Below are 27,306 nucleotides of genomic sequence, written 5' to 3'. Positions count from 1 at the left end.
GCTGTGGCTGCAGGAACGTATGTTCGGAGCTGCTGCCCATGACGCTCCCCCAGGAACTCGACCCCCTCGACGGCTCTCACTCTGCCCTGGCACCCGAGGCGAGGCGAAGGGCAGCTTCCGGGCCCCCATGTTTGTCCCTCAGGGGGCTTTGCGAATTTTCCAGATCTTTGAAAACGGTTGTTTCATTTTTGTCATTCTTTTTCCCCCCTAGAAAATGAAGATTTACGTAGCCTTTGAGGGGGCTTTTGAAGCGTTTGACGTTTCCACAGATGAAACGGTAGCTGCCGTGAAGCTGATGATAAAGGTGTGTGTGAGCCTTGTCTCTGAGTCTCCGGGTGTGTGTCCATTCCGACTACGCGGAGACGTGTAGACGTATTTGTCAGGGTGAGGGACACGCCCAGTGGTGCTCAGGGATCACCCCTGGAGGGACTCAGGGGACCATAGTCAGTGCCAGGGATCAAATCCAGGTGGGCTTCAGGGCCAGAGAGATAGTCCAGTGGGGAGAGTGCTTGCCTTGCACGTGGCCTATTTGGGTTCGATCCCCAGCATCCCATAGGTACCACCAAGCACCCCCAGGAGTGATTCCTGAGTGCAGAGCCAGGAGTGACCCCTGAGCATTGCCAGGTATGTCCCCACCCCCCAGTGAGCCCATGTGGGCTGCATACAAGGCAGGCACCTTGCCTGTTTACTGTCTCTCCTGCTGATGAGATGCAACTTATTTATTTGTTTTGGTTTGGGGACAGGGCCACACCCTGTGATGCTCAGGGATCTCTCCTGGAAGGCTAGAAGGACCGTATGGGATGCTGGGGACCAAACCGGGTCAGCTATATGCAAGGCAGGCGCCTTCCCCATGGTACCTTCTCTTACCCGCCGAACCATCTCTCTGGCTTCACTGCAATGTAACTTGCACCAAACATAGGCTGTAGCGACTACTGGGAACATTTTCAGCAAACAGAAAGCTAAAGTTATTTGAGAATGTAAGTATCTACTTACAGGATAATTTGATTAAGATGATGACTAGAAGGCTGGAGTGATAGCACAGCGGATAGGGCGTTTGCCGTAAACTCGGCCAACCCAGGTTCGATTCCTTGGTCCCTCTCAAAGAGCCTGGCAAGCTACTGAGAGTATCCCACACACACGGCAGAGCCTGGCAAGCCACCCGTGGCGTATTCAATATGCCAAAAACAGTAACAACAAGACTCACAGTGGAGACGTCACTGGTGCCCGCTCGAGCAAATCGATGAACAACTGGATGACAGTGACAGTGACAGTGACAGATGACTAGAGAACACTGAGACGGGAGCGGGGGTGGGGGAAGCAAGTCAATAAATTCTCACGAAAACCAACCAACCTACCCTAAGTTGTCTTTACTAAGAATTGGTGGGGTAGGGGGTGAGGGCACACTAGCTCCCAACTGTGTGCTCAGGAGTCTCTTAGCCGATGCTTGGGGACCTGGGGACCGTGCGGTGCCAGGTGTCACACCCAGGTCTCCCATGTGCACAGTGTGTGCTCAGCCCATTGAACTCCCTCCCCCTGACCCACCTTTATTGCCTCTGTGGGTTGTGGGGCTGGGCTGTGACTCAGAGGCAGAGTGGATGGCTGGAATGGGAGCACCCAGGATTTGATCCCTGGCATCCTCCCTGCCATCCTCCCCGTCACCACCACCAAGTTTACGTGCTGCGGAGGGCAGTGAGTGTCACTGCAATTCTTCCCGCAGGGGTACACGGAGCACCAACTCTCGCCGATCACCTAGGTGGAGCACGCCAGTTGCCAGGGACACGGCTCGTTGGGGGACCAAGCCACATGAAAGAACCAAAAAGAACTGACGGGTTTGGGAGATGGCCGGGAGACTGGACACTGCCCAGGGGCACAGCCATAGTTTGGGTCCAGGAGAAATCGTCGTTCAAAGAGATGGCATCCCACTCAAAGTCGAACGAAGGGGGCCGGAGGGAGAGCACAGTGGGGAGGGTGTTTGCCTTGCATATGGCCGACCCGGGTTTGATCCCTGGCATCCCACATGGTCCCCGAGCACCACCAAGAGTGATCCCTGAGTGCAGGGCCTGGAGTAAACCCCGAGGATCGCCGGGTGTGACCCAAAAAAGTAAAAATAAGAGCGATAGCACAGCGGGTAGGGTGTATTGCCTTGCACGTGGTCAACCCGGGTTCGATTCCCAGCATCCCATATGGTCCCCTGAGCACCGCCGGGAGTAATTCCTGAGTGTAGAGCCAGGACTTAACCCCTGAGCATTGCCGGGTGTGACCCAAAAATAAATAAATAAATAAGGACTTTTAATTTAAAAAAAAAAAGAAAAAATGTCAAACTAAGACATCACCTGGGCCAGTTCCTTTTTATTTATTTTTTTTTGGGGGGGGGGAGGTGGCACACCCAGCAATGCTCAGAGGTTACTCCTGGCTCTGCACTCAGGAATCACTCCTGGTGGTGCTTGGAGGACCGTATGGGATGCTGGCATTGAATCTGGGTCGGCCACGTGCAAGGCAAATGCCCTAGCAGCTGTTCTATCATTCCAGCCTTCTTTTTACTATTATTTTTTCTTCTTGCTTTTGGGCCAAACCTAGCTGTGCTTAGAGTTTACTCCTGACTGCACTCAGGGATCACTTGTGGTGGGTTTATGGCCACGGGGATTGAGGCCAGATCTGCTGTGTGCAAAGCAAACGTCCTACGTGCTGTGCTATTGCTCCAGCCCTGGGTCCACACCTCTTAAAGTTTCTTAGGGATATTTACTATGGCGGGGGAGGGTTCAAGGCCTGCAGCACTCACTCTGCAGTACCATGTGGTCCTCAGATATCCCTGGGAGGGGCCTCAGCACATGGGGGTCACCAGGAGTAGCCCCTGAGCACTGCAGGGTGTGATGCAAAAATGAAAAAACAGGGGCTAGAGTGATAGCACAGAGGGGAGGGCATTTGCCTTGCATGTGGCCGACCCAGGTTCGATTCCCAGCATCCCATAGGGTCCCCTGAGCACTGCCAGGAGTAATTCCTGAGTACAAAGGCAGGAGTAACCCCTGAGCATCGCTGGGTGTAGCCCAAAAGAGCAAAAAACAAACAAGCAAACAAAACTGCTGTAGAATGGTAAGATTAAGTCACCCGCCTTGCGTGCAGCTAACCCTCAGCACAGAAACCCCCACCCCTGCAAAGCAGTTAAACCGTCAGGTGACTGACTTTGCTATTCACTTCAGTTCCATTCAAAGGTTTGATTCATGTTTCACAGGGGCTTGGGGGCACACTCAGCAGTGCTCAGGGCACCATGCAGTGCCAGGAATTGAACCCAGGGCTGCCCTGTGCAAAACCCTTACTCCACCCATAGACTCACCTCCTATGTCTCCCCAGCTCTCATTGCACACTTTTTAGGGTATTTCCTGGAGTAGATGCATTATCTGCGTGCATGTGTACACACAGAGACACATACATACATCTATCTCACGTGAAGAAAAGTCATATTTATTTTGAGTTTATAAAAATAAAATGGAGGGGTCAGAGTGGCAGTCCAGCGGGTAGGGTGTTTATCTTACATGCAGCCCACCCGGAGTAGATCCCTGGCATCTCCCGTGGTTCTCCGAGCAAGGCCAGGGGTAATCCTGAATGCAGAGCCAGGAGCAACCCCTGAGCTTCGCTGGATGTGGCCCCCAAACAAAACAAACAAAAAAGAAAAGAAAGGAAAAGGAAAAGGGTAGGGGAAAGGAGGGGAGAAGAGAGGAGGAGAGTGGAAGGGAAGGAGAGGGGAGGGAAAGGAAGGGAATAAGAGGGAAGGGAAGAAAAGAAAAGGGAGTTTTCTTTGCATCTTCATCCCACCCATCAACCTTTGGCGAGGTCTATAGACTCCAAACGTAAAACGGCTACTGGCACTTCTTCCCTCTGTCTCGGGTAATTTGTCAGGCTCAGTGGGGACCAGTCACAGGGGGCTGCGTTGCCGGGAGAGTCTCATCACCGCTGTTCACTGTGCAGGATCGCTTCCACATTCCTCTCTCTGAAGACAAGCGGGGCAGACGGTGCCTGGAGCTCACGCACGCAGGAGCAACCCTGCAGGACGGCTGGAGTCTCGCGGACGTGGGAATCTCCGCCTGTGCCACTCTCAAGTGCTCTGCCAAGGTATGGGCACCAGCATCACCGTTGTCCAGGAAGCCAGCCTTGCTTCAGGCAGTGCCGCAGACAATCATCACTCAGCCGCAGAAACAGGTCTCCTCCAGCCTGGCCCACGCGAGCAAGCGTGTCCACAGAAAAACCTCAAATTTCAGCCAGGGTGTCACAGACGACACAATCTCTTCTTTTTAACAGCTAAGTAGTATTTCTAGGCTAGGAGAACTCCCTCTGGGAGAACCTGGCTAGCTACGGAGAGTTTCCTGCCCACATGGGAGAGCCTCACAAACTCCCCATGGTGTATTCATATGCCAAAACCAGTAACAATGCTGGGTCTCATTCCCCTGACCCTGAAAGAGCCTCCAATGCGGCATCATTGGGAAGGACAAGTAAAGAGAGGGGCTGCTAAAATCTCAGGGCTAGGACGAATGGAGACGTTACTGAGACCACTCGAGAAATTCGACGATCAACAGGATGATGATGATGATGATGATGATGATGATGATGATGATGATGATGATGATGATGAAGTAGTATATTACTGAGTGTATTGACCGGAGCTGCTTCATCCAGTCAACCATCCCCGGGCATTTGGGTTGATCCCCTGTTTTGGCTGTTGTGAGTAATGCTGCTATGAACATGGGGGTGAGAAGGTAGGGGATTTCTTCTAGGGTGTCTGGAAGTCACACCCGGTGGTGCTCAGGGGCTAGTCCTGTCTCTATGCTCAGGGGATCCCCTGCAGGTCAGCCACATGCTCAGCAAGTGTCTTTCCCCTTGTACTATTTCTCCACTCGTCAACTTACTTTTTTTGCTTTTTGGGTCACACCCGGCGATGCCCAGGGGTTACTCCTGGCTCTGCACTCAGGAATTTCTCCTGGTGGTACTCAGGGGATCATGTGGGATGCTGGGAATCAAACCCAGGTCGGCCGCATGCAAGGCAAATGCCCTACCCGCTGTGCTATTAGTTTTGGGGGGAAATACTGATTAGGAGTGATATTGGTAGGTATGATAGTGTTCACACTTTTAGCATTTTACCATAATGGGGTATAATTAAAAACTTTCAAGTTCAATGAAAATCTTACTGATCTTAACTTTAATAAAATGTCAGTTAGAGAATTTATTATCCCTAATTTGGGGGAGAAAAACACTATTGAGAGCACGTGAGAAAGAGAGAGAAAGAGAGAGAGAGAGAGAGAGAGAGAGAGAGAGAGAGAGAGAGAAAGAGAAAGAGAAAGAGAGAGGAGGGGGGACAGAGAATTTCCTACAAAAGCCCTAAGTACTGGTTTCTGTCCTATTAGCTTCTGTGGCAGCCCAAAGTGCAAGTACGACAACCACAGCCCTTGATGGCAATGCAGTGTTCCTCGGGGAGCCTGCCCAGACCGGCTCTGAGTGGTTTGGTCCAGCTCAGGTACCCAAGAGCTGATTCCAAACTGTGCTTTCATTGCACAGTCAAGTGGATGGAAACCCAACTCGTGCCTTTCCTGCTTTGTAATTCATTATTCCATGCAATTACTTCTGCCTTCTGAGAAGCAACAAAGCCAGGTCTCAATTCCTCTGGGTGCAGCTGAGACCGACGGAGGCAAACCCAAGACTTTGGCCAGGTTCGAGAACTTGGGAAAGAAGCGAGTTTTTTTTTTCTTTGAAAAATGGATCCCTGAAATCTGAGATATTCTATTTCTTTATTTTGGGGGGGGAAGGGGGTTGTCTCTTTCTGTGTCATTACCATATCTCGCTTCCAAGTCAGGAGATGGATGACATAAAAGAACACCCTCCACCTTGGGGCTGGAGTGATAGCACAGCAGGGAGGGCATTTGCCTTGCACACAGCCAACCCAGGTTCGATTCCTAGCATCCCATAGGATCCCCTGAGCACCGCCAGGAGTAATTCCTGAGTGCATGAGCCAGGAATAACCCCTGTGCAATGCCAGGTATGACCCAAAAAGCGGAAAAAAAAAAAACCACCCCCTGAGTAACTCCTGAGCACTGTTCTGGGAGTAAAATGCTCCATCAAAGCACTGCCAGATGTGGGCCTACCCCCCAAAAATTAAGGGGTGATATACTCTGAAATGCATTTTGAAAAATTGTCCATTACACTTTCCATTGTCCCTGCATAGGAAAACTTCCCTTTCAATGGTACTGAGACACATTTGGAATAGGGAGTAGGCGGGGACAGAAGGGCCCCCAGAGGCAGCCTGTGGGGTCAGGTGCTTGCCTGGCATGCGGCTGGCCCTTGTTCCATCCTGGAGTGACCCCTGATCACATCCTCAGTGTGGCCCACACACTGCTCCCACCCAAAGAACATTCCAGAAGACGACAGAGCATGAATATTCGATGGGAAAAAAACACTCCCATAGAAATGTACCAGCTGTGGGGCCGGAGCGATAGCACAGTGGGTAGGACGTTTGCCTTGCATGCGGCCGACCCGGGTTCGATCCCCGGCATCCCATATGGTCCCCCAAGCACCGCCAGGAGTAATTCCTGAGTGCAAAGCCAGGAGTAACCCCTGAGCATCGCTGGGTGTGACCCAAAAAGCAAAAAAAAAAAAAAAGAAAGAAAAGAAATGTAGCAGCTGTTTTCTTGGGCACTCATGTCCGTGTTCTGCTAACATACAGGTCAGCTGGGTCATTCTGGCTTGATTCCACTCGTCACTAGATCCTGAAAAACATGGCTGAGTCACAGCAAAGGCCTGGGTCCCCCGGCTCCCCCGAGGCGGCTGGGCCTCTCCTGGCCTCCCTCCTTCCCGCCTGCTATGGTAGAAACTGGCCGGTGTTGGGTGGAGCAATAGGACAGTGGGGAGGGCGTCTGCCTTGCACAGGGACGACCTGGGTCCGATCCCTGGCATCCCACACGGTCTGCAGAGCACTGCCAGGAGGGATCCCAAAGAACAAAGACACCGTCCTGTGCCTTGCACCGGGCCGGACCCTGAGACACCCCCTCGTCCTGTGTCCCCCTCAGGAGGAAGGTCAGCCCGTGTTCTCCGTGTTCAACACGGTCACCAGACAGAGGATGGCCATCGTGGGGGACGCGGCCCTTGTGGACGACAGAGTGGCGCGTCTGAGGACGCTGGTGGCACTGAGATGTGGCCTTCCCGTGGGCGTCTTCTGTCTCCGGACGCCAGCCGGCCTGGAGCTGTACGACTGCAACCGCTTCCAGGACTACGGCCTGGCCCCGGGTACTGCCCTCCCCAAGGCCCCTCCTCTTCCCCCTGGTTCCGCACCCAGCCGTGACAGGGGATGGCACGGGGTGTCTCTCGGGCGTGTCTCTCGGGCCCGGAGCCGCACTGCCCACATCTCTGGGATCTGCGTTCGCAGACTCAGAACGGCCTTTACAAGGGGCTGGGGTCAGACACTGGGCCACAGCCCTCACCCTCAACTCCTTATTGTTTTGTTTTGTTTTGTTTTGCTTTTTGGGTCACACCCGGCAATGCACAGGGGTCATTCCTGGCTCATGTACTCAGGAATTACCCCTGGCGGTGTTCAGGGGACCATATGGGATGCTGGGATTCGAACTCGGGTCGGCTGCATGCAAGGCAAACGCCCTACCCGCTGTGCTATCACTCCAGCCCCCCCTCAACTCCTTATGAATTTATTCTTATTCATTTGTTTTATTGGGGGCAGGGGTGTTGGGGCTCGTGCTTGGCCCCGTCCCCACAAGGGCCTGTCTCTGCTCACCCCGGTTCCCAGGGGCCTCAATATTTCCAAGAATGAATGAAAACATAGAGTTACAAAGATGCTCAGAGGGGCCGGAACAATAGCACAGCAGGTAGGGTGTTTGCCCTTCAAGAGGTCGACCCGGGTTCAATCCCCAGCATCCCATATGGTCCCCCGAGCACCGCCAGGAGTCATTCCTGAGTTCGGTGCCAGGAGTAATTCCTGAGCATCGCTGGGTGTGACCCAAGAAGCATTAAAAAAAAAAAAAGGGACAAAAAGATGCTGAGTCAGAGTTGGAAAGAGAAAAGTTGGCTGTAGAGAGACTCCCCAACTGGAAGGGAACCAGCACAGGGCTGAGTCTGGCTTGCTTTGGCTGGGGGTTGGGCGGGGGGCGGGGGAGGGGTGGCTATAGGGAAACTGGGTCTTTGTGCTACCTCTCAGGTGACGAGGCACGGATTCCCGCTGGCTCCCCAGGCTCGCGCTGCCGGGTACCCCCCCCCACCCAGGCTCTCCTGGGCCACTCGCCTGGACGGTGCCGCGTGTCTCTGAGCTTCCTGAGCCTGGAGCTGACTCCATCATCCCGGGAAGTGACTCAGCTTCCCACTCTCGGAAAGAGCCCGGGAGTTTGCAGGGATGTGTGAGCTGGCAGGGAACTGCCAGGGGAAACTGAGGCTTCCTCCTTCCCCTGCCCTGCTTGCTGTGGGGGGCGCTTCTCTGTGGCTGCCACATGGCCGGGTCGGCCCCTCGGCCAACTGCAAGGCTGGAGCTCTGGCCTGAGTCCCCTGGGGTGGCCGCTGCAAAGCACTGACCTTAAATGCCCGTGTCCTCCCCGAGCAGACGGGAAGCAGCAGTGCTCAGAGACTCACTGGCTTTTCCTTTGTTTTTTTCCTTTTTGGGTCACACCCAGCGATGCTCAGGCGTTACTCCTGGCTCTGCACTCAGGAATGACTCCTGGCGATGCTCAGGGGACTCTATGGGATGCTGGGAATCGAACCCCAGCTTAGCTGAATGCAAGGCAAATGCCTTCCCTGCTGTGCTATTATTGTTCTGGCCCCTCACTGTCTTTTCCAAGCAGGTGGGAGCTGAGAATAGTGGCTCTGTCTACTTGCTCAAGGTCCCTTTTCCTTCGCATCTAGTTGAGTTCTGTTTGGGCACAGTTCCCCTTCAAAGTTTCATGGTCTGGGGGCCGGAAAGATAGTCCAGTGGGTAGGGCGTTCGCCTTGCACCCGGCCCAGCCGGGTTTGATTCCCATCCTCCCATATGGTCCCCCAAGCACCGCTAGAACTAATTCCTGCTGAGCTCAGAGCCAAGAGTAACCCCAGAGCATTGCCAGGCCTGCCCCTCGCCCTGCCCCACCCTGCAAAAAAAAAAAAAAGAAAGAAAGAAAGAAAAAGGAAAAAACTTCATGGTTTGCCAGGCTCGGCAGGGCACTGGCGCCTTGAGCTGCATCTGACCCACAGGCACGACCCTTCGCCTGGACGTGTGGGACGGATGGAAGGAGTTTCTGCGGGGCTGTGTCCGGGGCCAGACCCTGAAGGTGCAGCGCTACTTGTCCACGGAGGGCCCGGTGCTCAGGTGCGAGACAGCCAACACCCACTGCGTGCACGTTCTGTCGCTCCCCTGCCTGGCGCCCCGGGCCTGAGGTTCGGCCTGCAGGGGGGGTGCTCGCCCCGGGTGCTCCCAGTCACGGCCTGGGGCAGATGTTGCCAGGGTGTCTGCTCGGCAAAGGCGGGGAGGCTGTGGGCCGCGGGGTTGGGCGGCACCGCACAGGGACGGGCTCCCCACTAGACACCCCAACAGACGTGCTGAAGGGAGCAGGTTGGGCCTGGGAGGGAAACTGGGAGCACTGGAGGAGGGAAGGTCACCCGCTGCGTTGGCGCACTGCACGCCTGAAACGGCGGTCTAGGGGCAACTTCGAACATCACGGCGTTGCTAATAAAAATGAATTTTTTTTTCTTTTTGGGTCACACCCAGCGATGCACAGGGGTCACTCCTGGCTCTGCACTCAGGAATTACTCCTGGCGGTGCTCAGGGGACCCTATGGGATGCTGGGAATCGAACTCGGGTTGGCCGCATGCAAGGCAAACGCCCTCCCCGCTGTGCTATTGCTCCAGCCCCCTGGAATGTCCTTTTTTAAAAAATTCATTTTTAGGGGCTGGAGCAATAGCACAGCGGGGAGGGCGTTTGCCTTGCACGCGGCCGACCCGGGTTCGATTCCCAGCATCCCATAGGGTTCCCTGAGCACCGCCAGGAGTAATTCCTAAGTGCATGAGCCAGGAGTGACCCCTGTGCATAGCCAGGTGTGACCCAAAAAGCAAAAAAATAAATAAAAATTTTAAAAAGTAAAATAAAAAAAAAGGACATTCCAACCATCCCAGAGGCCCGGGGGACAGGCCAGCAGGCCGGCACGTGCCGTGGGTGCAGCTGACCCGGGTCTAGATCCCGGCACCCCCTAGGGCCCCAGAGCAGTCGGTCGGGCCAGGGCTTTCCTGCTCTTGATCTTTTTCCTGAGTGTGGGATTTTCCTGAGGAAGGGAACCAGCTCGAACACCGGGTGCCCAGCACAGAGACGACGCCACGCTGAGGAACGCAGCCCAGGCACGCGCGGAGAGTAAACGCCACCCTGTTTCCGGGAAGCGCTCAGTGGGGCTTAGGGGCTGCTCCTGACCAGGTGCTCCCGGGACCAAGTGGTGGCCTGGGTCAACCCCCACCCCATCTCCCGGACACAAAGTGCAGAGGTCAAGGGGCAGAGGTCAAGGAAGGCACTGGCCTTGCAAGGAAAGGGCCACCCCATCTGGCTCCACCAGGAGTGAAACCAGAGAGCAGAGCACCACAGTGTGGCCCCCAATGAAAGATGTGCTACGGGCCTCGGGCTGTTTCCTGGAAAAGGAAGGGAGTTGGGGAGGTGATGATGGGTGAGTCCTAGTAGTGTTTGTTTGGGCTTTTTGGGGGTCATACCTGTTGATGCTCTGGGTTACTCCTGCTTCTCAGGGGTCACTCCTGGCTCTGCACTCAGGAATTAGTCCTGGCAGTGCTCAGGGGACCATATGGGATGCCGGGGATCGAATCCAGGTCAGCAAAACAAACACCCTACCCATGTACTGTTATTCCTGGCCCAGTGTTTTGGGGTGTGGGGGGGGCGCTCATGGTGCCATGGATGCCCCTGGGCTCCTGCAGTAAATGTTCTTGCACCCCCTGGCGTGAGGGGCCCCGGGAAGAGTCGCTTTAGCCTGCGTGGGGAGCGTGGGGTGCAATGACCTTCTCTCTTTGCCCACTGGAGCTAACGCCCACCCCCCAATTCTTTCCCACCTGCAGGTACCAGAAGCGGGTGGCCCTGTACGTCGCCGCCTTCCACGGCCACGTGGAGCTGACCGAGTGGTCCCTGGCGCAGGGGGCGCGGCCCCACGAGGCGGTGGGCGCGCACCCCTACCGCGAGTGGTGCCAGGACGCGCTGCACGCCGACGTGTCCAAGTGCCCGGTGCACGCGGCGGCCGAGGCTGGCCAGCTGCTCATCCTCCAGGCCTTCGTGCGCTGCAGCCCGCTGGCCCTGCAGTGCCGGACGGCGGCCGGCCGCACCCCGCTGGCCCTGGCCTGCGCGCACGGCCACCTGCACTGCGCGCGCTTCCTGCTGCGGACGCTGGCCTCTACCGTGTCCTTCCCGCGGGTGGCGCTGCCCATGCGGCTCTACATCCAGGTCAAGCGCTGGCTCTGCCGGGCCCAGAGCCGCAGCCGCGGGCAGCTCCGCCGGGCCAGGCTGCGGGGGGCGCGGGTGGGCGCGACCGTGCTGGTGGACGGCTTCGCCGCGTCCCCGATGACCTCGAGGAGCTGGCGGGGGGTGGCGGGCGAGGCCGGGGCGACCCCCGGGGTGCGGCTCCCGCCTCTCCGGGTGCAGCCTGGTGCCGTCGGCCAGCGGCACCCACGGGCGGGGGTCCTGCCGCTGCCCCCCCTGCCCGCCGCCGTCTCGGACGCGCGGGGAAGGCAGCCGCGCCTCGCCCGCGCTGCCCCGCCGCCGGGGCCATTCCCAGCCGTGTCCGGGGCTCGCTGCCCGCACCCGGCCTGCTCCTCGGCGGGCCCCGACGCCCCCTGCGCGCACCGCCGGAGGACCCCGCGCGACAACGCCCGGCGCTGCCTGGAGGTGGCCAGGTACCGCGAGCGCGCGGGGTCCCCACAGCATCCCCGGCCCTGGGCCCCCTCGGATGAGGGTTTCGAGGCTGTTGGGGCTTGGGGGTCACGCCCAGCGGGGACCAGGGCTTCTTGATGCCTGGCTCTGCGCCCAGGGATGGCTCCTGGTGGGTGTGGAGGGGACCCGGGTGGGCCAAGAGCTGGTCAAGCGCCTTATCCGCCCAGTGCGCTGCGCGGTGCCGGCGCCCCAGAAACGCTGTTGTGGACCAGCCTGCAGGGCTCTTTGCCTCCCGGGGTGTTCGGGGTGGAAAGGGACCTTGGGGGTTGCATGCGCAGACCCCGGGAGGTGGCACAGGCCGTCAAAGGGCTTATCCTGCATGCTGTTCCCTTCCCCTCGATCCCCCCCACCTCCGTCACTCCTGAGCACAGGTGTAGCCCTGCAGCACCCCTGGGTGTCGCCACTACCTCCCCTTCAAAGAAAAACTTATCTGTCAGCATCAAGGCCCCCTATTTTTGGGGGGGCATAGTTAGGCACCACCCTGAGGTGCTCAGGGATCTCTCCTGGCAGGGCTGGGGGACCCTCTGGGGGTCAGGGATGGAACCCAGTCAGGGCAGGCAAACGCAAGCGGCTGTACCGTCTCTCCAGCCCTCCCCTCTCCCCGGCCTCTAAAATATAATCATCTTTGGGGGCCTGGAGCAACAGCACAGTGGGGAGGGCATTTGCCTTGCACGCGGCCGACCCCAGTTCGGTCCCCAGCATCCCATATGGTCCCCCCCATCCCCCGCATCGCCAGGAGTAATTTCTGAGTGCAGAGCCAGGAGTAACCCCTGAGCATCGCTGGGTGTGACTCAAAAAGCAAAAAAACAGAAAATCATTGTAAACATATACTGGGCCACACCCAGCAGTGCCGGGGTCTTCCATCCCACTCTGTGTTCAGAATCACCCCTGGCAGGGCTCGGAGAACCGTATAGGGTCCCTGGGGATGGAACCCAGGTCAGCGGTGGACAATGTCCACTCTACTCTCCTTCCGCCTTCTCCCCCAATGCCCCCTTTTTTTCAAAGCTCATAAGAAGCTGTTGTAATTAAAGGGGGTTGAAAGGTAGTGGGGAGACCCGTGAGTTCCATGCAGGGTGGAGAGGCAGCTCACGGGTTGGGTTCCACCAGCACAGCAAGTGGTTCCCTGAGGACGGCCTTTCGAGCACAGAGCCGGGCGGCGGGGATGAAACGAGGGACCGTCTCAGGAACGATCAGCTCACACACTGTTTGGGGACGGGTGGGCAGGACATTGATACTGATATTTCAAGTTAGCTTTTTCTTTGTCCTTTTCTTGCGGGGTAGGGACACACCCAAGGGGTGGTCTGGGGTCTCTCCCAGCTCTGGGCTAGGGGTCACTCCCAGCAGCAGCATTTGGAGGACCACCCCTAGGTGTCCTGCATGCAAGCCATGTGCTCTGCCCTTTGACCTCTTTGGTCCCTAAAAGCAAAGACAGGATCACATTTCCAGAGAGAAACAGGATTTTATACACATTCATCTGAGAAGGCAAAATTTCTTTTACTTTCTTTCATTTTTTTTTGGATTCAAAAAGGTTTTATATTCTTTAAACTAAGAACAAAATTCATAGAGTATAGATTTTACTACCCTTGTACAAAAGAAAATTTAGATTTACAACTTGTCTGCTACAGGATGCTAGAACTGGGGCTGGAGTGGCAGCACAGCAGATAGGGCGTTTGCCTTGCACGTGGCCGACCCAGGTTCGATCCCCGGCATCATCCCAGATGGTCCGCCAGGCACCACCAGGAGTAATTCCTGAGTGCAGAGCCAGGAGTAGCCCCTGAGCAATGCTAGGTTTGAGCCCTCCACCAAAGCACACAAACAAATTTAAAAAGGATGATAGCACATAGTTGATGACACCTCTGATATACAAAATTCCTTTACAAAAATGCCTTTATATACTATTCTTCTTTGTAAGATTTTTTTTCTTTTAAGTGAACCCCTGTGAGATAGACCCTTACAACGCTGTTAGGGCAGAAGGCAAAATTTCTGTCTAGCAGAGCTGAGATGTGGCAGTGTTCTGGCACTTGCCGTGCAGGTACCTGCAGCTCTGGGTTCAATTCCCTGCTCCCCGTGGTCCTCTGAGCATCCCAGGGAAAGCCATCTGCAAGGAGCTAGCTGGCAGTGGCCCCCAAGAACCAACTGTGTGCTCCCCGCACAACCCCCGATCTTACATGGATTTCAGATTGCACTGAAATCGCGATTCTGATTAGTTCTTAGGGATACTCATGGGATGTTATTGGGTGTTGATTTTCGAGGGGAGATTTGGACTGGTGAGCAAACACCTTTCTCTCAACCAGAGGGAAGCTCCTAGCCTCGGTGGTCAGAGCATCTCTCCCTGATTTCCGAGGCGCTGTCGCCACCTAGTGGTGAGACTCATTGGAGCCTTTTGGCATCCGCCTTGGGGAGATTGAAAATGTGCAGTTTCAACCTTTACCGTTGCTAATTCTCTGACTAGGATCAGCACAGAGTCTAGAAAAGGTCAGAAAATAATTAACTCAAAAGGGATACAGCCCCTCTTAGAAGCAGGCTGGAAGGCTAAGAAAAGAAGCGCGGGTTTACCTAGCCACAGACACCCCTGAAATAAGGAGTTTCTTTCCCAAGTGTCTGTGAGCTTCCAAAGTGCCCATAAGCCCAGTGTGATGCAGGCACACACACACACACACACACACACACACACACACACACACAACTGCAGACGGTCTGTGCGCTGAAGGTGGGAGCTCAGGCCGAGAAGGCTGGTCTGGGGGGCAAGGGGGGGAGGGCTGGAGACCCAGGCCAGGGGAAGGCAAGAAGTGAGTGATTTTGTTATTGTTGCTGGCAGGGAGTCGAGGCCCAGAGAACCTGGGGAGGGGCGTGTTCTGTTTCTGATTTTCACTTGGTTTGGTTTCATGGTGCCGGAGACGGGGTCCCGGGTCCCCGCATGTGAAGCAGGTGCTCTGGCCCCTGGTGACACCAGCTGTGCTGACTGTAACCAGGCAGGTGTCCTCAGGGTGCAGGTGAAGGGAGCGGGAGCAGTTGGGAGAGGAGGCGCCCAGGATGGGGTGCAGGCAAAGAGGACAAGGGAGGGTGTCTCCGAGGACGCGGGCGCTCCAGGGAGGGTCTGCAAAGGGGCCATCGGGTCCGCACCCAACGCCTTGTTGGCAGTTAGAGGAAACCGGCAGAGACCGTGGCTCCGTCGTGTGCCGCTGAGGGCCCTGACTAGTCTGAGCAGCGAGAAAGCCTGCACGTGCGTGGGAGGAAGGAGGGCCAGGGGCTGCTTCGCATGAAGGGGGCCAGAGTTTGATTCCTGACAGGGCGTGGCCCCCAGATCTCTTAGAAGGAGGGCCCCTCTGGGGGTGGGGAGGGAGCAGGCTGAGCGGGGGTGCTTGCCCGGCCGCACTGGGTGCCCTGAGCCGGGCCAGGAGTAGCGTGTGCCCAAAATTTAACAACAAAAAAAGGAATTTCCTGGGGCTGGAGCGATAGCACAGCGGGTAGGGCGTTTGCCTTGCACATGGTCAATCCGGGTTTGATTCCCAGCATCCCTTATGGTTCCCTGAGCACCTCCAGGAGTTAATTCCTGAGTGCAGAGCCAGGAGTAACCCCTGTGCATAGATGGGTGTGACGCAAAAAGCAAAAAAAACCCAAAACCAAAAAACCAAAAAACAACCCCCCCCCAAAAAAGAAGTTCCCCAAGTAACCAAGGGGCCAGGGGTAATCCCCAAGTACTGCTGTGCTCCACCCCACCCCCAGAAAGGCAGACGAGGAAGACAAGACCAGAGAGTCGAAGGTGTCTGGGGGTGCGGAGGGACCAGGAGGACTATAGTCCATCAGGGAGGGCACTAGCCTCGTGCTCGGGCAACTAGTTCCATTCCTGGCGTCCCACGAGCTCCCCCTGCTGTACTGTCACTCTGGCCCCATCTAGTTGGGGGTTCTAGGTGGGGGTTCTAAATGCACAGCCCATATGTGCCTCACAAGGACCCTATGTTTTGTTAGTCGGTGTTTTATTACCTCGTTTTACAGGGTGGGAGGTGTGGGGGGTGTGAGGGAGGGGGGTGAGTGCAGCACCCAGGGCTGCTCAGGGACTGTTCCTGGATCTGTGCTCAGGAGTGACCCCTGGTGGCCAGGAGCCATATGCAGGGCGGGGATTGAATCAGCCGGGGTTGACCAGAGTGGAGGCAATCGCCCTCACCTCCTGCACCACCCTCCCGCCCCAGGGGGCTGCTTTTAGAAAGATGATTTTCTCCTCTGTTGCATACCCACTGTCATGTCACCGGTTCATAGAAACACCCAGCAAAATCCACCCAAGGCTTTTCATCACGGGGGGTGGGGGTGGGGGTACCCTCAGCAGGGACCAGCAGAATGGCTTCATGGCCCCTGTCTTGCTTTCATTTTTTTTTTGGTTTTGGGGTCACACCCGGTGATGCACAGGGGTTATTTCTGGCTCATGCACTCAGGAATGACTCCTGGCGGTGCTCGGGGGACCATATGGGATGCTGGGATTTGAACCCGGGTCGGCTGCGTGCAAGGCAAATGCCCTACCCGCTGTGCTATTGCTCCAGCCCCTCCTGTCTTGCTTCCTTGCAGCGCCTTTAAGGAGAAGAGTTGGTTTCAGCAGCTGGAAATCGCAAGAATCCTCGCCAGGAAGAGCGTCTCTAGCCTCACGGCCCGAGGAGGAGGCCTGTCCGCACTGGAGAACCCTCTGGAAGTCGTGCTTTGAAACGTCCTGACGCTCCCGTCTGGGAGCAGACCTCACTGGGGGAAGCTGAGCCTCACTCCTCACGTTAGTGTTTCTCAGAAACAGCCCGAGCCACCGGGCGGTGGGAAGGGTGTGTGATGTCCAGCGGACTCCCATTTTTCAGATGCCATCGCCCACCTGGAAACGTAGGCAGCTCGTTTGCAGATGGGGTCTAAGGAAGGACGGCCCAGAGGCTGGGCCTGGGGCCGCTGCACCGTGCTGGGTGGAGACTTTGCACAGGAGGGCCTGGGAGACACGCACACAGAGACAGAGACAGACAGATCTAGAGAGAGAGCACAAAGGATAAGCCTCCTGTGTTGCATGTGGCCAGTCCCGGTTTGATGCCCAGGACTGCATCTTGCCTTGAGCGCCACTAGGAGTTACCCCTGAGCACAGAGCCGGGAGAATCCTCGAGCACTGCTGGGTGTTTCCAAAAGAGAGGGAGAGGGAGAAGAAAAAAACAGAAAGAGGAAGAGAAGAAAGAAAAGGGGACAAAGAAAGAGAAAACTAAAATGAGTGGAAAGGGCAGAGGTGATAATATAGCAGGGTGGGCATTTGCCTGGCATGTGGCCAGCCCAGGTTCAACCCCCAGCATCCCACATGGCCCCTGAGCACTGCCAGGAGTGATCCCTGAGTGCAGAGCCAGGAGTAACCTCTGAGCATAGCCGGGTGTGAACCCCACAAAGGAAAGAGTGGGAGAAAGAGAAAAAGAACAGAAGAGAAGAGGAGAGAAGGAAAGAGGGGGACGGGGTGGGAGGAGAGGGAAGAAAGGAGCTTACAGGACTGGGAAGGTGGAAACAAAGAGTCTATAGCAATTTTCATTTGTGTTTGTGTTCCCGGGGAACTGCATCAAGGCTTGCATCCTCATAACGCAGGAGTCGACAGATGCAGCCCAAGAATTCTGACCTGTTCCTTTCAGTCTTCCAGGACCTTTCCCCAGGACTCTTTGATCTAAAAACCTAATGCAAAGAGCCGGGGAAACAATGTCAATGATGGAGCGCAGGCTTTGCATGCAAGGGGCCTGATATCAGCCTGGCATTGTGTGCCCATCATGCAAAATCTGGGCAGGAGCCAGTCAGGAGAAACCCCTGAGCACTGCTGGGACACGCTTTCAAATGCTTAATCATCTGGGGGAGGCAGAACCGGCCCTGCCTCCTGCCCCAATGAGACCCTGAGCGGTCGCCCATGTACAGCTCCTCCGCTCCTGAACAGCCATGATCCCAGCGCCACAGAAACCAATCTCCGGGGGCTGGAGAGATAACACAGCGGGGAGGGCGTTTGCCTTGCATGCAGCCGACCCCGGTTCAAATCCCTGCATCCCTTATGGTCCCCTGAGCACGGCCAGGGGTAATTCCTGAGTGCAGAGCCAGGAGTAACCCCTGTGCATCGCCGGGTGTGACCCAAAAAGAAAAAAAATAAAAGAAAGAAAAAGAAACCAATCTTGGAATGCAGCGGCTGCTGGCAGAAATACCTCTGGACTCAATACCAGAATTCCAAAACTGGGCGGCCGCTTTCACAACAGTGCAACATCATATGCTCTCTGTTACCAACAATAGAAAACATAGAATCTAATGATGCCATTCCGACAGGTCTGACTGTTGGGGTTAAACACCAAATAATCATAGTGAGTTTCTTGTCGAAAATTGAATGTAATCAAAGTAAGGAGAGAGTAAAGTTAAAATCATCTGCCACACAGGCAGAGGGGGAGTGGGAGGGGGGTATGCAGGGGTTCTTGGTGGTGGAACATGTGCACTGGCGAAGGGATGGGTGTTTGAGCATAGTAGGACTGAGACTCGATCCTAAAAGCCCTGTAACTGTTCTCATGGTGGCTCAATTAAAAAATAAATAATAAATAAATGCTTAATCATCTATTTTTGTTCTCAGATTGCTGTGCTCCCCCATGTCTCGAGTGATGGGTGTGGTGGTGGGGGGGGATATCGTGTGTTTTCTTTTTCACTCCTGAGTTCAGCCCAGGGCCACACCTTCCTTCCGTAGCTGCTGTGAACTGTATGATTAGGGGCTTCTCCGGCAGACTTTTTGTTTCACACACCCGGCGATGCTCCAGGCTTACTCCTGGCTCTACCCACTGCCCTATCGCTTTGGCCCCTGAACACACATTTGAATTCCTTTCAATACCGAGGTGGGATTTCTGGGGAATGAGGTGAAAGTCCACTGATCACCGTGAGAAGGGACACAGGGCAGAGTGAGAGGCCGGGGCACATGGGCGGTGCTAAGGGAAGGAGCCGTGTGCACCAAAGCTGTCACTCAACAAATAATGGATTTTGGGGGGAGAAAGTTTGGGTGAGAGGTGACAAAGGGACAGAGGTGGAGTCACGGGCACTCTGGTGGCGGGGCTGTGCAGTGATCTGGCACATCAATCCTACAAGCTTAGACACATTGTAGCAGCTACTTTAGTAACAAAAGAAGCCGAGTAACACTTGTCCAGATTGGTTCTATGGTTTTTTGCTTCCGCTAAGAACCTACAAGCTTACTAGTTGCTTCACAGTCTTGCCCAATGTGGGTGTAATTGGGGCTTGAGCTGGCTCGGAGCACTAGTGGGTTTGAAACAATGTCTCACTGTGGTTTCCGCCAGCGGGGCCCTGAGGACTAATGATTTCGGATGGGCCATAAACATAGGAACCCATATGTTTCGGGGTTGGTGTCTTCTTTTATGAAATTCAAGTTGTTTGCTCATCAAAAAGAAGATCAGGTTGGGGCTGGAGATATAACTCAGAGGAAGAGCCCCGAGCACTGTTGAGTGTGCCCCCAAAACATGAAAAATGGCAGGAGAAGGCATATGATATTTGCAAACTATTGTGTTTATTTGTAAATTCACACCAGTGCTCCTTATGTCCCATATACCTACTGCTGTGTGTGTGCGTGTGGGGTCAAGGGGTTTCACATCCGACAAAGCTTAAGGGCTATTCCTGGCTCTGTGCTCTATGATCACTCCTGGTGGGTTCACAGACCCTACAGGGTGCCAGGGATAGATCCTGGGTCATCCTACAAGCAAGCACCCTGGGTACTTGCTGTACTATACTATGTATCCAGCCCAAACAACGTTATGATCTTTTACATCTGAACCACAGCAAGTGAGGAGAAAGAGTTGGGAAAGGAACCAACTTTTCAACCCACCCTCCGCCGACAAATACATTGTGGATAATGCTTTCATGGGCTATATGGCAGTTTGAAAGCATCCCTAGACCTGTCACCCTCTCCAGACTTCAGCCCGCTGTAGAGTGGCCTGAGCAGGTGGCCAAGGAGTGGCCCCCTGCAGTTAGAGGTTAAGGATGATGTAATCTATGACCACAGCTTGTTGCATTGTCTATAGGAACTCCAGTACATCGTCTGTGAATGAGAGACCATGGCTATTGCACGTAGCATTCAACGAGACAAAGTAAATAAGACAATGGAGAGAACAGCTTCTGGGCAAACCAACACTTCTCTATTATGTCAGCTGCAAGAACCCTTCCTTTTCCTAATCTCAAATAGGATCACGTAGAAAAAGCCTCTCAAAGAACTGAGTGCAGGGAGAGTTCAGAAATGTTAGCCCTTCAGAAATGTTAGCTGTTGCGGCAGAATCTCCTGACCCCACGCCAGGTAGTCTTAACCGGGGCACCTTGGAGGGGGGCGGGTTGAGTTTCCCAAGAAGAGCCCTGTCAGCCAAAAATCTCCAAAACCCAGCCACAGCCATGCTCAAGGCCACTCTCCTCACACTTGAATGAGCCTCACCCATGAAGGAACCAGCAGAGGAATCCAGGTATGTGGGACCCGGGGCTGAGATCTCCAAGCCTGCTCGAATTGGATCTGGGCCTCCTCCACCCAGATCCCCAGGTTTCCAGTAACTTGGCAGTCACACCCACAAACTGCCCCTGGCTCCATGTAATCTCACCAACTGCCAAGATCCAGAGACTATAAAACAAAGCTCCCGGAAGAGAGCAATGCAAAATCTCCTGACCCCGTGCCAGGCTGTCTTCATCAGGGCACCTCGGAGTGGGGTGGGTGAATGCGGCTGTACGACCTCTTATACTCTAGCCCACTGATGTACCTAAAGTAGCACATGTGTGTTTGGTTTTAACATACTTGCTTGTATTCTTGTATATGCGGGCTTAAATGGCCCCAGAATGAAATACAACAACCTTCACACACTTCCCTCTTATTGTGGAGGGAAGATGCTCGCTGGTGGGGTGGGTGTTTAAATATTATCTGCAATGAACTATTGTGAACTACTTTATGAAAATTAAATGTATAAAAATTGTTTTAAAAAAAGGAAAAAGAAATGTTAGCTGTTGCAACTTTTCACATAAAACTCCCAAGGGGCAGATACAATTCTAAACATCCCTCCTTCCATAACCCTGTTCATCCGGGACCCTGACAGTCACTCCATGGACTGCCTCTGGTGCCATGTAAGCTCATTAATGGGCGTGATCCAGAGACTCACAGATACATCTCAGGAGAGATCAGCAAGCTACAGAGGTACCTCAGACCCCAAAACCGCCATACAGTTAAAAGTTTAACTCAGCTATACCACCTAATTTTTTTTTTTTTTTGCTTTTTGGGTCACACCCAGCAATGCTCAGGGGTTACTCCTGGCTTTGCACTCAGGAATTACTCCTGGCAGTGCTTGGGGGACCATATGGGATGCCGGGGATCGAACCCGGGTCCGCCGCATGCAAGGCAAACGCCCTACCCGCTGTGCTATCGCTCCGGCCCCTATACCACCTAATTAAAAATTTTAGAATTCCTGGAGCAAATGTGGCCTTACGACATGTACCAGGAGTAGCACGCATTGGATAGGATTCCAAGTAGACGGTAACAATCTCAATTAAAAAAATATTAGCACACAGGCTCAACGTGTAACAACACGATAGTAATCTCTGATACAAGGGTTCCATGGCTTCAGGGTGAGAAACAACAATCTTCACACACTTTCTTCTAAGGAAGACTTTTTTGGATAATTTTTAGAAACTTATTCATAACAAGCAACACAAAATAAATTCTTTAGGGCCTGCTATTGGGGCAGGCTTGGGTAGTGGTTGGGAAAATTGGAAACGATGGTGGTGGGATTGGTATTGGAATATTGAATATGATGAATTATTATGAAAAATCTTATAAAGATAATATTAAGTTAAAAATTTAGGTATCAAAAACTTTTCAAGACTCAAATTCCATATAAAAAATAATCATTGAGGGGCTGGAGAGATAGCATAGCGGGGAGGGCATTTGCCTTGCACGCGGCCGACCCGGATTCGATTCCCAGCATCCCATATGGTCCCCTGAGCAGCGCCAGGGGTGATTCCTGAGTGCAGAGCCAGGAGTGACCCCTGTGCATCGCCGGGTGTGACCCAAAAAGCAAAAAAAAAAAAAGAAAAAAATTGAAAAAAAAATCCTTTCCCCTGGCAGGAACCCACGCCCTTGGGCGCGGGGAAAGCCTTCTGGCCGCAGCCTAGCCCACTAGGGGGCGCCAGAGTGCAGGACACCCAGAGGCCGGAACCTCAAAGCCGGGAGCCCGAGGACGCACCGGAGCCTTTTCGCTTAGGGACGCACATCCCGGAAGTGTCAGGACGGGGCGACGCGCATCCCGGAAACAGCGGGGCGGAGCCGCGCGAATCCCGGAAGCGGCGGGGCGGGTCGGCCGCAGGAAACGCGCCGAACAGCCAAGATGCTGCTGGACCTGTCGGAGGAGCACAAGGAGCACCTGGCCTTCCTGCCGCAAGTGGACAGCTCGGGTCAGGGCGCGGGGCCGGGGGCGGGCGGGGCGCGGGGCAGGGGGGAGGGTCAGCTGCAGGATCCGGGAGCGCGGAGTGGGGGCGGGTCAGAGGGCTGAAGCCAGGGGGGGCGGGTCAGGGGGCGTGGGTCAGCGGGCTGGGGTGGGGGCCTGGGTCAGGGTGCGGGTCAGTGGGCTGGGATCAGGGGGGCGGGTCAGGCCGCGTGTCAGCGGGCTGCGGGCGAGGGGCGGGTCCAGGGGGCGCGGGTCGGCGGGCTGGGGTGTGGGGCCAGGTCAGGAGGCGCGGGTCAGCGGGCTGGGGTCTGGGGCCAGGCCAGGAGGCGCGGGTCAGCGGGCTGGGGTCTGGGGCCAGGTCGGGGGGCGCGGGTCAGGGGGCTGGGGTCCGGGGCCAGGTCGGGGGACGCGGGTCGGGGCTCACTCCGTCCCCCCGTTGCAGTGGTGGCCGAGTTCGGGCGCATCGCCGTGGAGTTCCTGAGGCGGGGCTCGAACCCCAAGGTCTACGAAGGCGCGGCCAGTAAGCGGGGCTTGCGGGCTGGACGCTGCGGGGCCGTCCCCGATTGCCAGGGGCCCTGGGGGGGGGGGTTCGAAGCACCGGGAACCGGGAAGCGGGTCAGGGCGTCCGCAACTGCTGCCCCCTCCCTGCCCGGACACGCCCCTTCCTCTGCGCTTCCCCGTGCCCCACCCTTGCTTGGGGTTTCTTGGGGGGGTGGGGGGCACCGTGCGCTGCAGGGGATCCGAGCGGAGTGCGGCCTCAAAAGCCGGCGCTGGTCCCCCCACGCTCCTGCGTTTTATTTATTTTTATTTGGGGGCGTGGTTGGTAGTGATGGGCGTCCTTGGTGATGCTCGGGGCCTTACTCCTGGCGCTGTGCTCAGGGATCGCGCCTGGCAGTGCTCAGGAGACCCTACGGGTGCTGGACCTTGTGCAAGGCTGGCGCCCTGCCTGACTTTGCGTTTCGCCCTGGGCTCTGTAGCACCATGCCCCCAGCACCCCTCAGGGTCAGCAGAGTAGCTGCTAGCGGTGCCCCTGTGCCCAGCAGACAAAGGTTAGGTGGCTGTGAGGCATTTGATGGGGTCGAGGGAGCTGGAGTCTGGGCCAGGGGCGGCCCTGTCTGAGTGGTGTGCAGCGTGTCGGGCTGCCCTGCCCTGCGTGCCGCCAACCTGGATGTGACCCCTGGCACCCGTAGGGTCCCCCACTGCACCCTGAGTAAGCTGGGGACTGAGGCAAGCCGAGGGCAAGGCGGGCGCCACCCCCGCTGCACCGTCTCTGACCCCTCCACCTGCCCTTTGTGTTTGTTTGTTTTGGGAGCCTCTGCACTCGGGTCCCGCGTGGAGGGGATCAGGGACCCCAGGGGGTGCCAGGGCTCAGGCAGTGGCGGCTGCGTGCGAGGCAAGCATCCTCCCTGCTGTACTGCCGCTCTAGCCCAAACCCAGTCGTTTTAATTTTTTAATTAAAAAATTTTTTTTTTTTGCTTTTTGGGTCACACCCGGCGATGCACAGGGGTTTCTCCTGGCCCTGCACTCAGGAATTACCCCTGGCAGTGCTCAGGGGACCATATGGGATGCTGGGAATTGAACCCGGGTCGGCTGCGTGCAAGGCAAACGCCTTCCCCGCTGTGCTATCGCTCCAGCCCCAACCCAGTCGTTTCTAAGAGGAAAAGTGTCTCGGCTGCTTCTTTGCTGTTTTCCAGGGAAGCTGGGCGTGAGCAGCCAGGCGGTGCAGCATGGCGTGGAGGGGCTCACCTACCTGCTGGCCGAGAGCTCCAAGCTCATGGTGAGCCGCCGTCCCGGAGTCTGTCCCCGCCGGTGTCCGGTGTCTCGGGCCGCAGAGGCGAGCGCTGACGTGCTCTTCACCCCGACTCCTCCCAGATTTCCGAGCTGGACTTCCAGGACTCCATCTTTGTGCTGGGGTTCCCCGAGGAGCTGAACGCGCTGCTGCTGCAGCTGTACCTGGACAGCAGGAAGGAGATCAGGGCGGTCCTGAGCGAGCTGGCGCCCGCCCTCACCACCTACCACAGCCTCGAGTGGCGGCTGGATGTGCAGGTGCGCCCGCGGCCCAGGGTGCTTGCCTTCGTGCCGCTGCCTCGGCTCCATCCCCGGCAGCTCCACGGCCCCCTGAGCCCGCCAGGGCTGATCCCTGGTCTCCACCACGTGTGACCTAGAGACACCCCCAGCGGGCTGGGGCTGCCTGCCTTTGGCCCACTGGGTCTGTTCTGAACCACATGCGGTTCCCCCGGGAATGATCCCTGGGCTCAGCGTGTGCCCTGAGCACCGCCCGGAGAGCCAGCGGGCTGGGCTTGGAGGGGGCAGGGAGGGGCCAGGGAGCTGGCCTCGGGGCCAGGTCACCCCAGCACGCGTGGTGCCGCCTGCCAGCCTCACCGGGTGGCACTGCAGGCCCCGAGCGGTGCTGACCCCCCCAGAGTCCCTCCCCGGCAACACCTCAGGGGATGGGAGACTGCGCCATGCCCCCTCAGCACCCCCTCCCCCCCACCTAACCGCGCTCTGGTTTGTAGCTCAGGGCCAGGCGGGCGCCTGCGTACGTAGCTGTGCTGTCGCCTGGCCCCAGCTGCTTCGTTGCTGATCGTTTCAGAAGCTCCGCCCAGGGGTCTGTTCCTTTGCTTTGTGGCATGTCCGGGTAGTTCAGCTGGGAAGGCTTAGGCGAAGCGGGCTCGTTCCCGTGCCTTGGATTACAGACTGGGGTTCCCGGGCGGGGGGGGGGGGAAGAGAAGGACTGGAAGGAGGTGAGGGCGGGGCCTGCGCTCTGCTGCTGGGCTGCGTGGCTGGTCAGCGCTGTGACAGCCCCGTGTCCCGCCTGCTCCTGCTCTCGTCCTCTGGGGAGAGGGGCCGACCAGCCCACGCTGGCTGCCCGCACAGCAGGGGCGAGGCGAGGGGGCTGCTCGCCTCTCGGAGATCATCATCTCTCCGGTGCGGGATTGTCTTCTGACTTTGGGGCACAGTAGGCCGAAGATGTCCCCTTCTGTTCCCCCTCCTTGCATTTCGGGCTACACCTAGCTCAGTGCTCAGGGGACCACACCCCGTCCCTGCGTGCACAGCCCGCCCGCGGGCCCCACCCACGCCTTTTGGGGCGTTACTGATGTGCTTTGGGTTTTTCCGTTATGAGGAGATTTTTAAGAAAGGCTTTTGGTTTTTCTACAGTCACAGTCGAGGGGCAGGGACTTGCCCTTGTAGGTGCGAGTCCCTTGAAGGGAGGTGGGGAGGTTACAGACAGACAGACAGACAGACAGACACCTCTAGTAAGATGAGACCAGGTGTCTGGGAGCCGAGTTGTTGCAGAAGCTTCTATTGAAGAGTCGTTTCAGGTCGTGAAATGTCTGTCTCAGCTGCCCTGATACACGACTCATTTCCATTTGTTGAAATCACCGAAGCGTTTTATTTTATTTATGTGTTTATTTATTTGCTTTTTTTGGCTCTGCACTCAGGAATGACTCCTGGCGGTGCTTGGGGGACCAGATGGGATGCTGGGAATCGAACCCCGGTCGGCCGTGTGTAAGGCAAACACCCTACCCGCTGTGCTTTCGCTCCAGCCCCCAATTAAAGCATTTTAAAAAATATTGTTTTGAGCAGGGTGAGCCCGGCAGTGCCCCAGGGATGCCCTGTGGAGGGTCTCACACACTGAGCGTCCTGGAGACAGGCGGTTCCTTTCTGACCGGCTAGTGTCCTGGAGGCTGGGAATGAGGGGTACAGATTTTTCTTTTTACGGTTTTTGAGTTTCCTGAGCGGTGCTCAGGAGTTCCTTCCGACTCTGGTGCCCCGTCTCTGCGCACTTGCACCCCTTCCTCCCCAGGGACTTCTGTGTTGTCGGCGTGGGTGTCTACGGGGCTGAAACTCGGGTTTCCTCCGGGGCGAGGCTGGGGCAGCTGCACACTGCTGACCCGTGACCGTGACCGCTGTCCCCTCCTGTCCTGTTCCCTGTCCAGCTGGCCAGCCGGTGCCTGAGGCAGCAGATCCGCCCGTCGGTGACCTTGAAGCTGCACCTGACCCGGGACGGCGAGCGCAGCACCCACGTGCTGCAGATGCACCCCGCCATGCTGCTGGCCGTCCTGCGGCAGCTGGAGCAGGCGCTGGAGGAGATGCGGGGCCGGCACTGCCTCCGGGCACTGCGCAGCATCAAGTAGCCGAGACCCCGGGGGCCTGCGTGTGACCCCCATGTGTGATGCCCGGCGCCGGCCATTGTCCGATCCCTGGGGGTGATCACAGAGACCCCCAGAGGGCCCATGTGTGACCCCCATGTGTGACGCCCGGCGCCAGCCATTGTCCCATCCCTGGGGGTGACCAGAGACCCCCAGAGGGCCTGCATGTGACCCCCAGTACCAGCCATTGTCCTTCCCGGCCCTCCGCCCGATCCCTGGGGGTGACCACAGAGATTCCCCCCGAGGGCCTGCGTGTGACCCCCGTGTATGACCCCCCAGCGTCAGCCATTGTCCTTCCTGGCCCTCCGCCCAATCCCTGGGGGTGACCAAAGATTCCCCAAGAGGGCCCGTGTGTGACCCCCATGTATGATCCCCCAGCGTCAGCCATTGTCCTTCCTGGCCCTCCGCCCTGAAATTTTGACAAAAATCAGATGCTTTTTGTTTTTCAGATCTGTAAATAACACATCAGCTACTTCTGTCTTCTGTATATGTGAATAATTCTGGGGTTTAACCTCTTTTATATTTTTCTTCCTTTTATTCTTTTCTTCCTTATTAACAGACCAAAACTTGATAATAAAAGTTGCAGTGTGATCACTGGTGTTCAGTGGCTCTGGCCTTTGCTCTCCCCCCCCCCCATGCCGAGCACCCGCCTTGCAGGGGTCACGTGCACCCCCCACGTGCCAAGTGCTGTCCCCAGCACCACAGCCTGCCTGAGCCCCTCAGAAGGGGCAGCGACCCCCACTCGCCCCGAATCCCAGGAGGTGTGATTAGGTTTGGCGGCCACGGTCTTGAAGAC

At 56.4% G+C, this 27,306-nt stretch overlaps 2 protein-coding genes across 3 annotated transcripts; both read left to right on the top strand.

Annotated features, from left to right (window-relative positions):
* Positions 1-214: 214 nt before the first annotated feature.
* ANKUB1 (ankyrin repeat and ubiquitin domain containing 1) lies at positions 215-18,298 on the top strand. Its single transcript, XM_055128217.1, has 6 exons — positions 215-304; positions 3,964-4,107; positions 7,050-7,266; positions 9,205-9,319; positions 11,059-11,886; positions 16,484-18,298. Exons 1-6 carry the CDS (start codon positions 215-217, stop codon positions 16,614-16,616), a joined length of 1,527 nt encoding a protein of 508 aa, XP_054984192.1. The 3' UTR covers positions 16,617-18,298.
* A 3,907-nt stretch (positions 18,299-22,205) lies between these two features.
* Positions 22,206-27,101, top strand: COMMD2 (COMM domain containing 2). 2 transcript variants are annotated; one of them, XR_008628550.1, is made up of 6 exons: positions 22,206-22,363; positions 22,799-22,876; positions 24,051-24,133; positions 24,229-24,402; positions 26,298-26,609; positions 26,689-27,101. XR_008628550.1 is itself a non-coding variant. In XM_055127229.1 (5 exons), the coding sequence occupies exons 1-5, from the start codon at positions 22,297-22,299 to the stop codon at positions 26,493-26,495; spliced, it is 600 nt and encodes a 199-aa protein (XP_054983204.1). In that variant the 5' UTR covers positions 22,206-22,296; the 3' UTR covers positions 26,496-27,101. The 2 variants fall into 2 exon arrangements, 1 of the variants encoding a protein (XP_054983204.1); XM_055127229.1 differs by having other exon boundaries at positions 26,298-27,101.
* Positions 27,102-27,306: the final 205 nt, after the last annotated feature.

This window comes from Sorex araneus, chromosome 2 (genome assembly GCF_027595985.1).
Source record: "Sorex araneus isolate mSorAra2 chromosome 2, mSorAra2.pri, whole genome shotgun sequence".
Classification (NCBI taxonomy): Eukaryota; Metazoa; Chordata; class Mammalia; order Eulipotyphla; family Soricidae; genus Sorex; species Sorex araneus.
Note: the sequence above shows the minus strand (reverse complement) of the source record. Positions and strands in the feature narration are given on the sequence as shown.

Coding starts and splice junctions, on each gene's coding strand:
- ANKUB1 (XM_055128217.1), top strand. CDS start 215: ATGAAGATTTACGTAGCCTTTGAGGGGGCTTTTGAAGCGTTTGACGTT. Junction 305..3,963: donor CCGTGAAGCTGATGATAAAG/GTGTGTGTGAGC, acceptor TTCACTGTGCAG/GATCGCTTCCACATTCCTCT. Junction 7,267..9,204: donor GGACTACGGCCTGGCCCCGG/GTACTGCCCTCC, acceptor TCTGACCCACAG/GCACGACCCTTCGCCTGGAC.
- COMMD2 (XM_055127229.1), top strand. CDS start 22,297: ATGCTGCTGGACCTGTCGGAGGAGCACAAGGAGCACCTGGCCTTCCTG. Junction 22,364..22,798: donor GCCGCAAGTGGACAGCTCGG/GTCAGGGCGCGG, acceptor CCCCCGTTGCAG/TGGTGGCCGAGTTCGGGCGC. Junction 24,403..26,297: donor AGTGGCGGCTGGATGTGCAG/GTGCGCCCGCGG, acceptor TTCCCTGTCCAG/CTGGCCAGCCGGTGCCTGAG.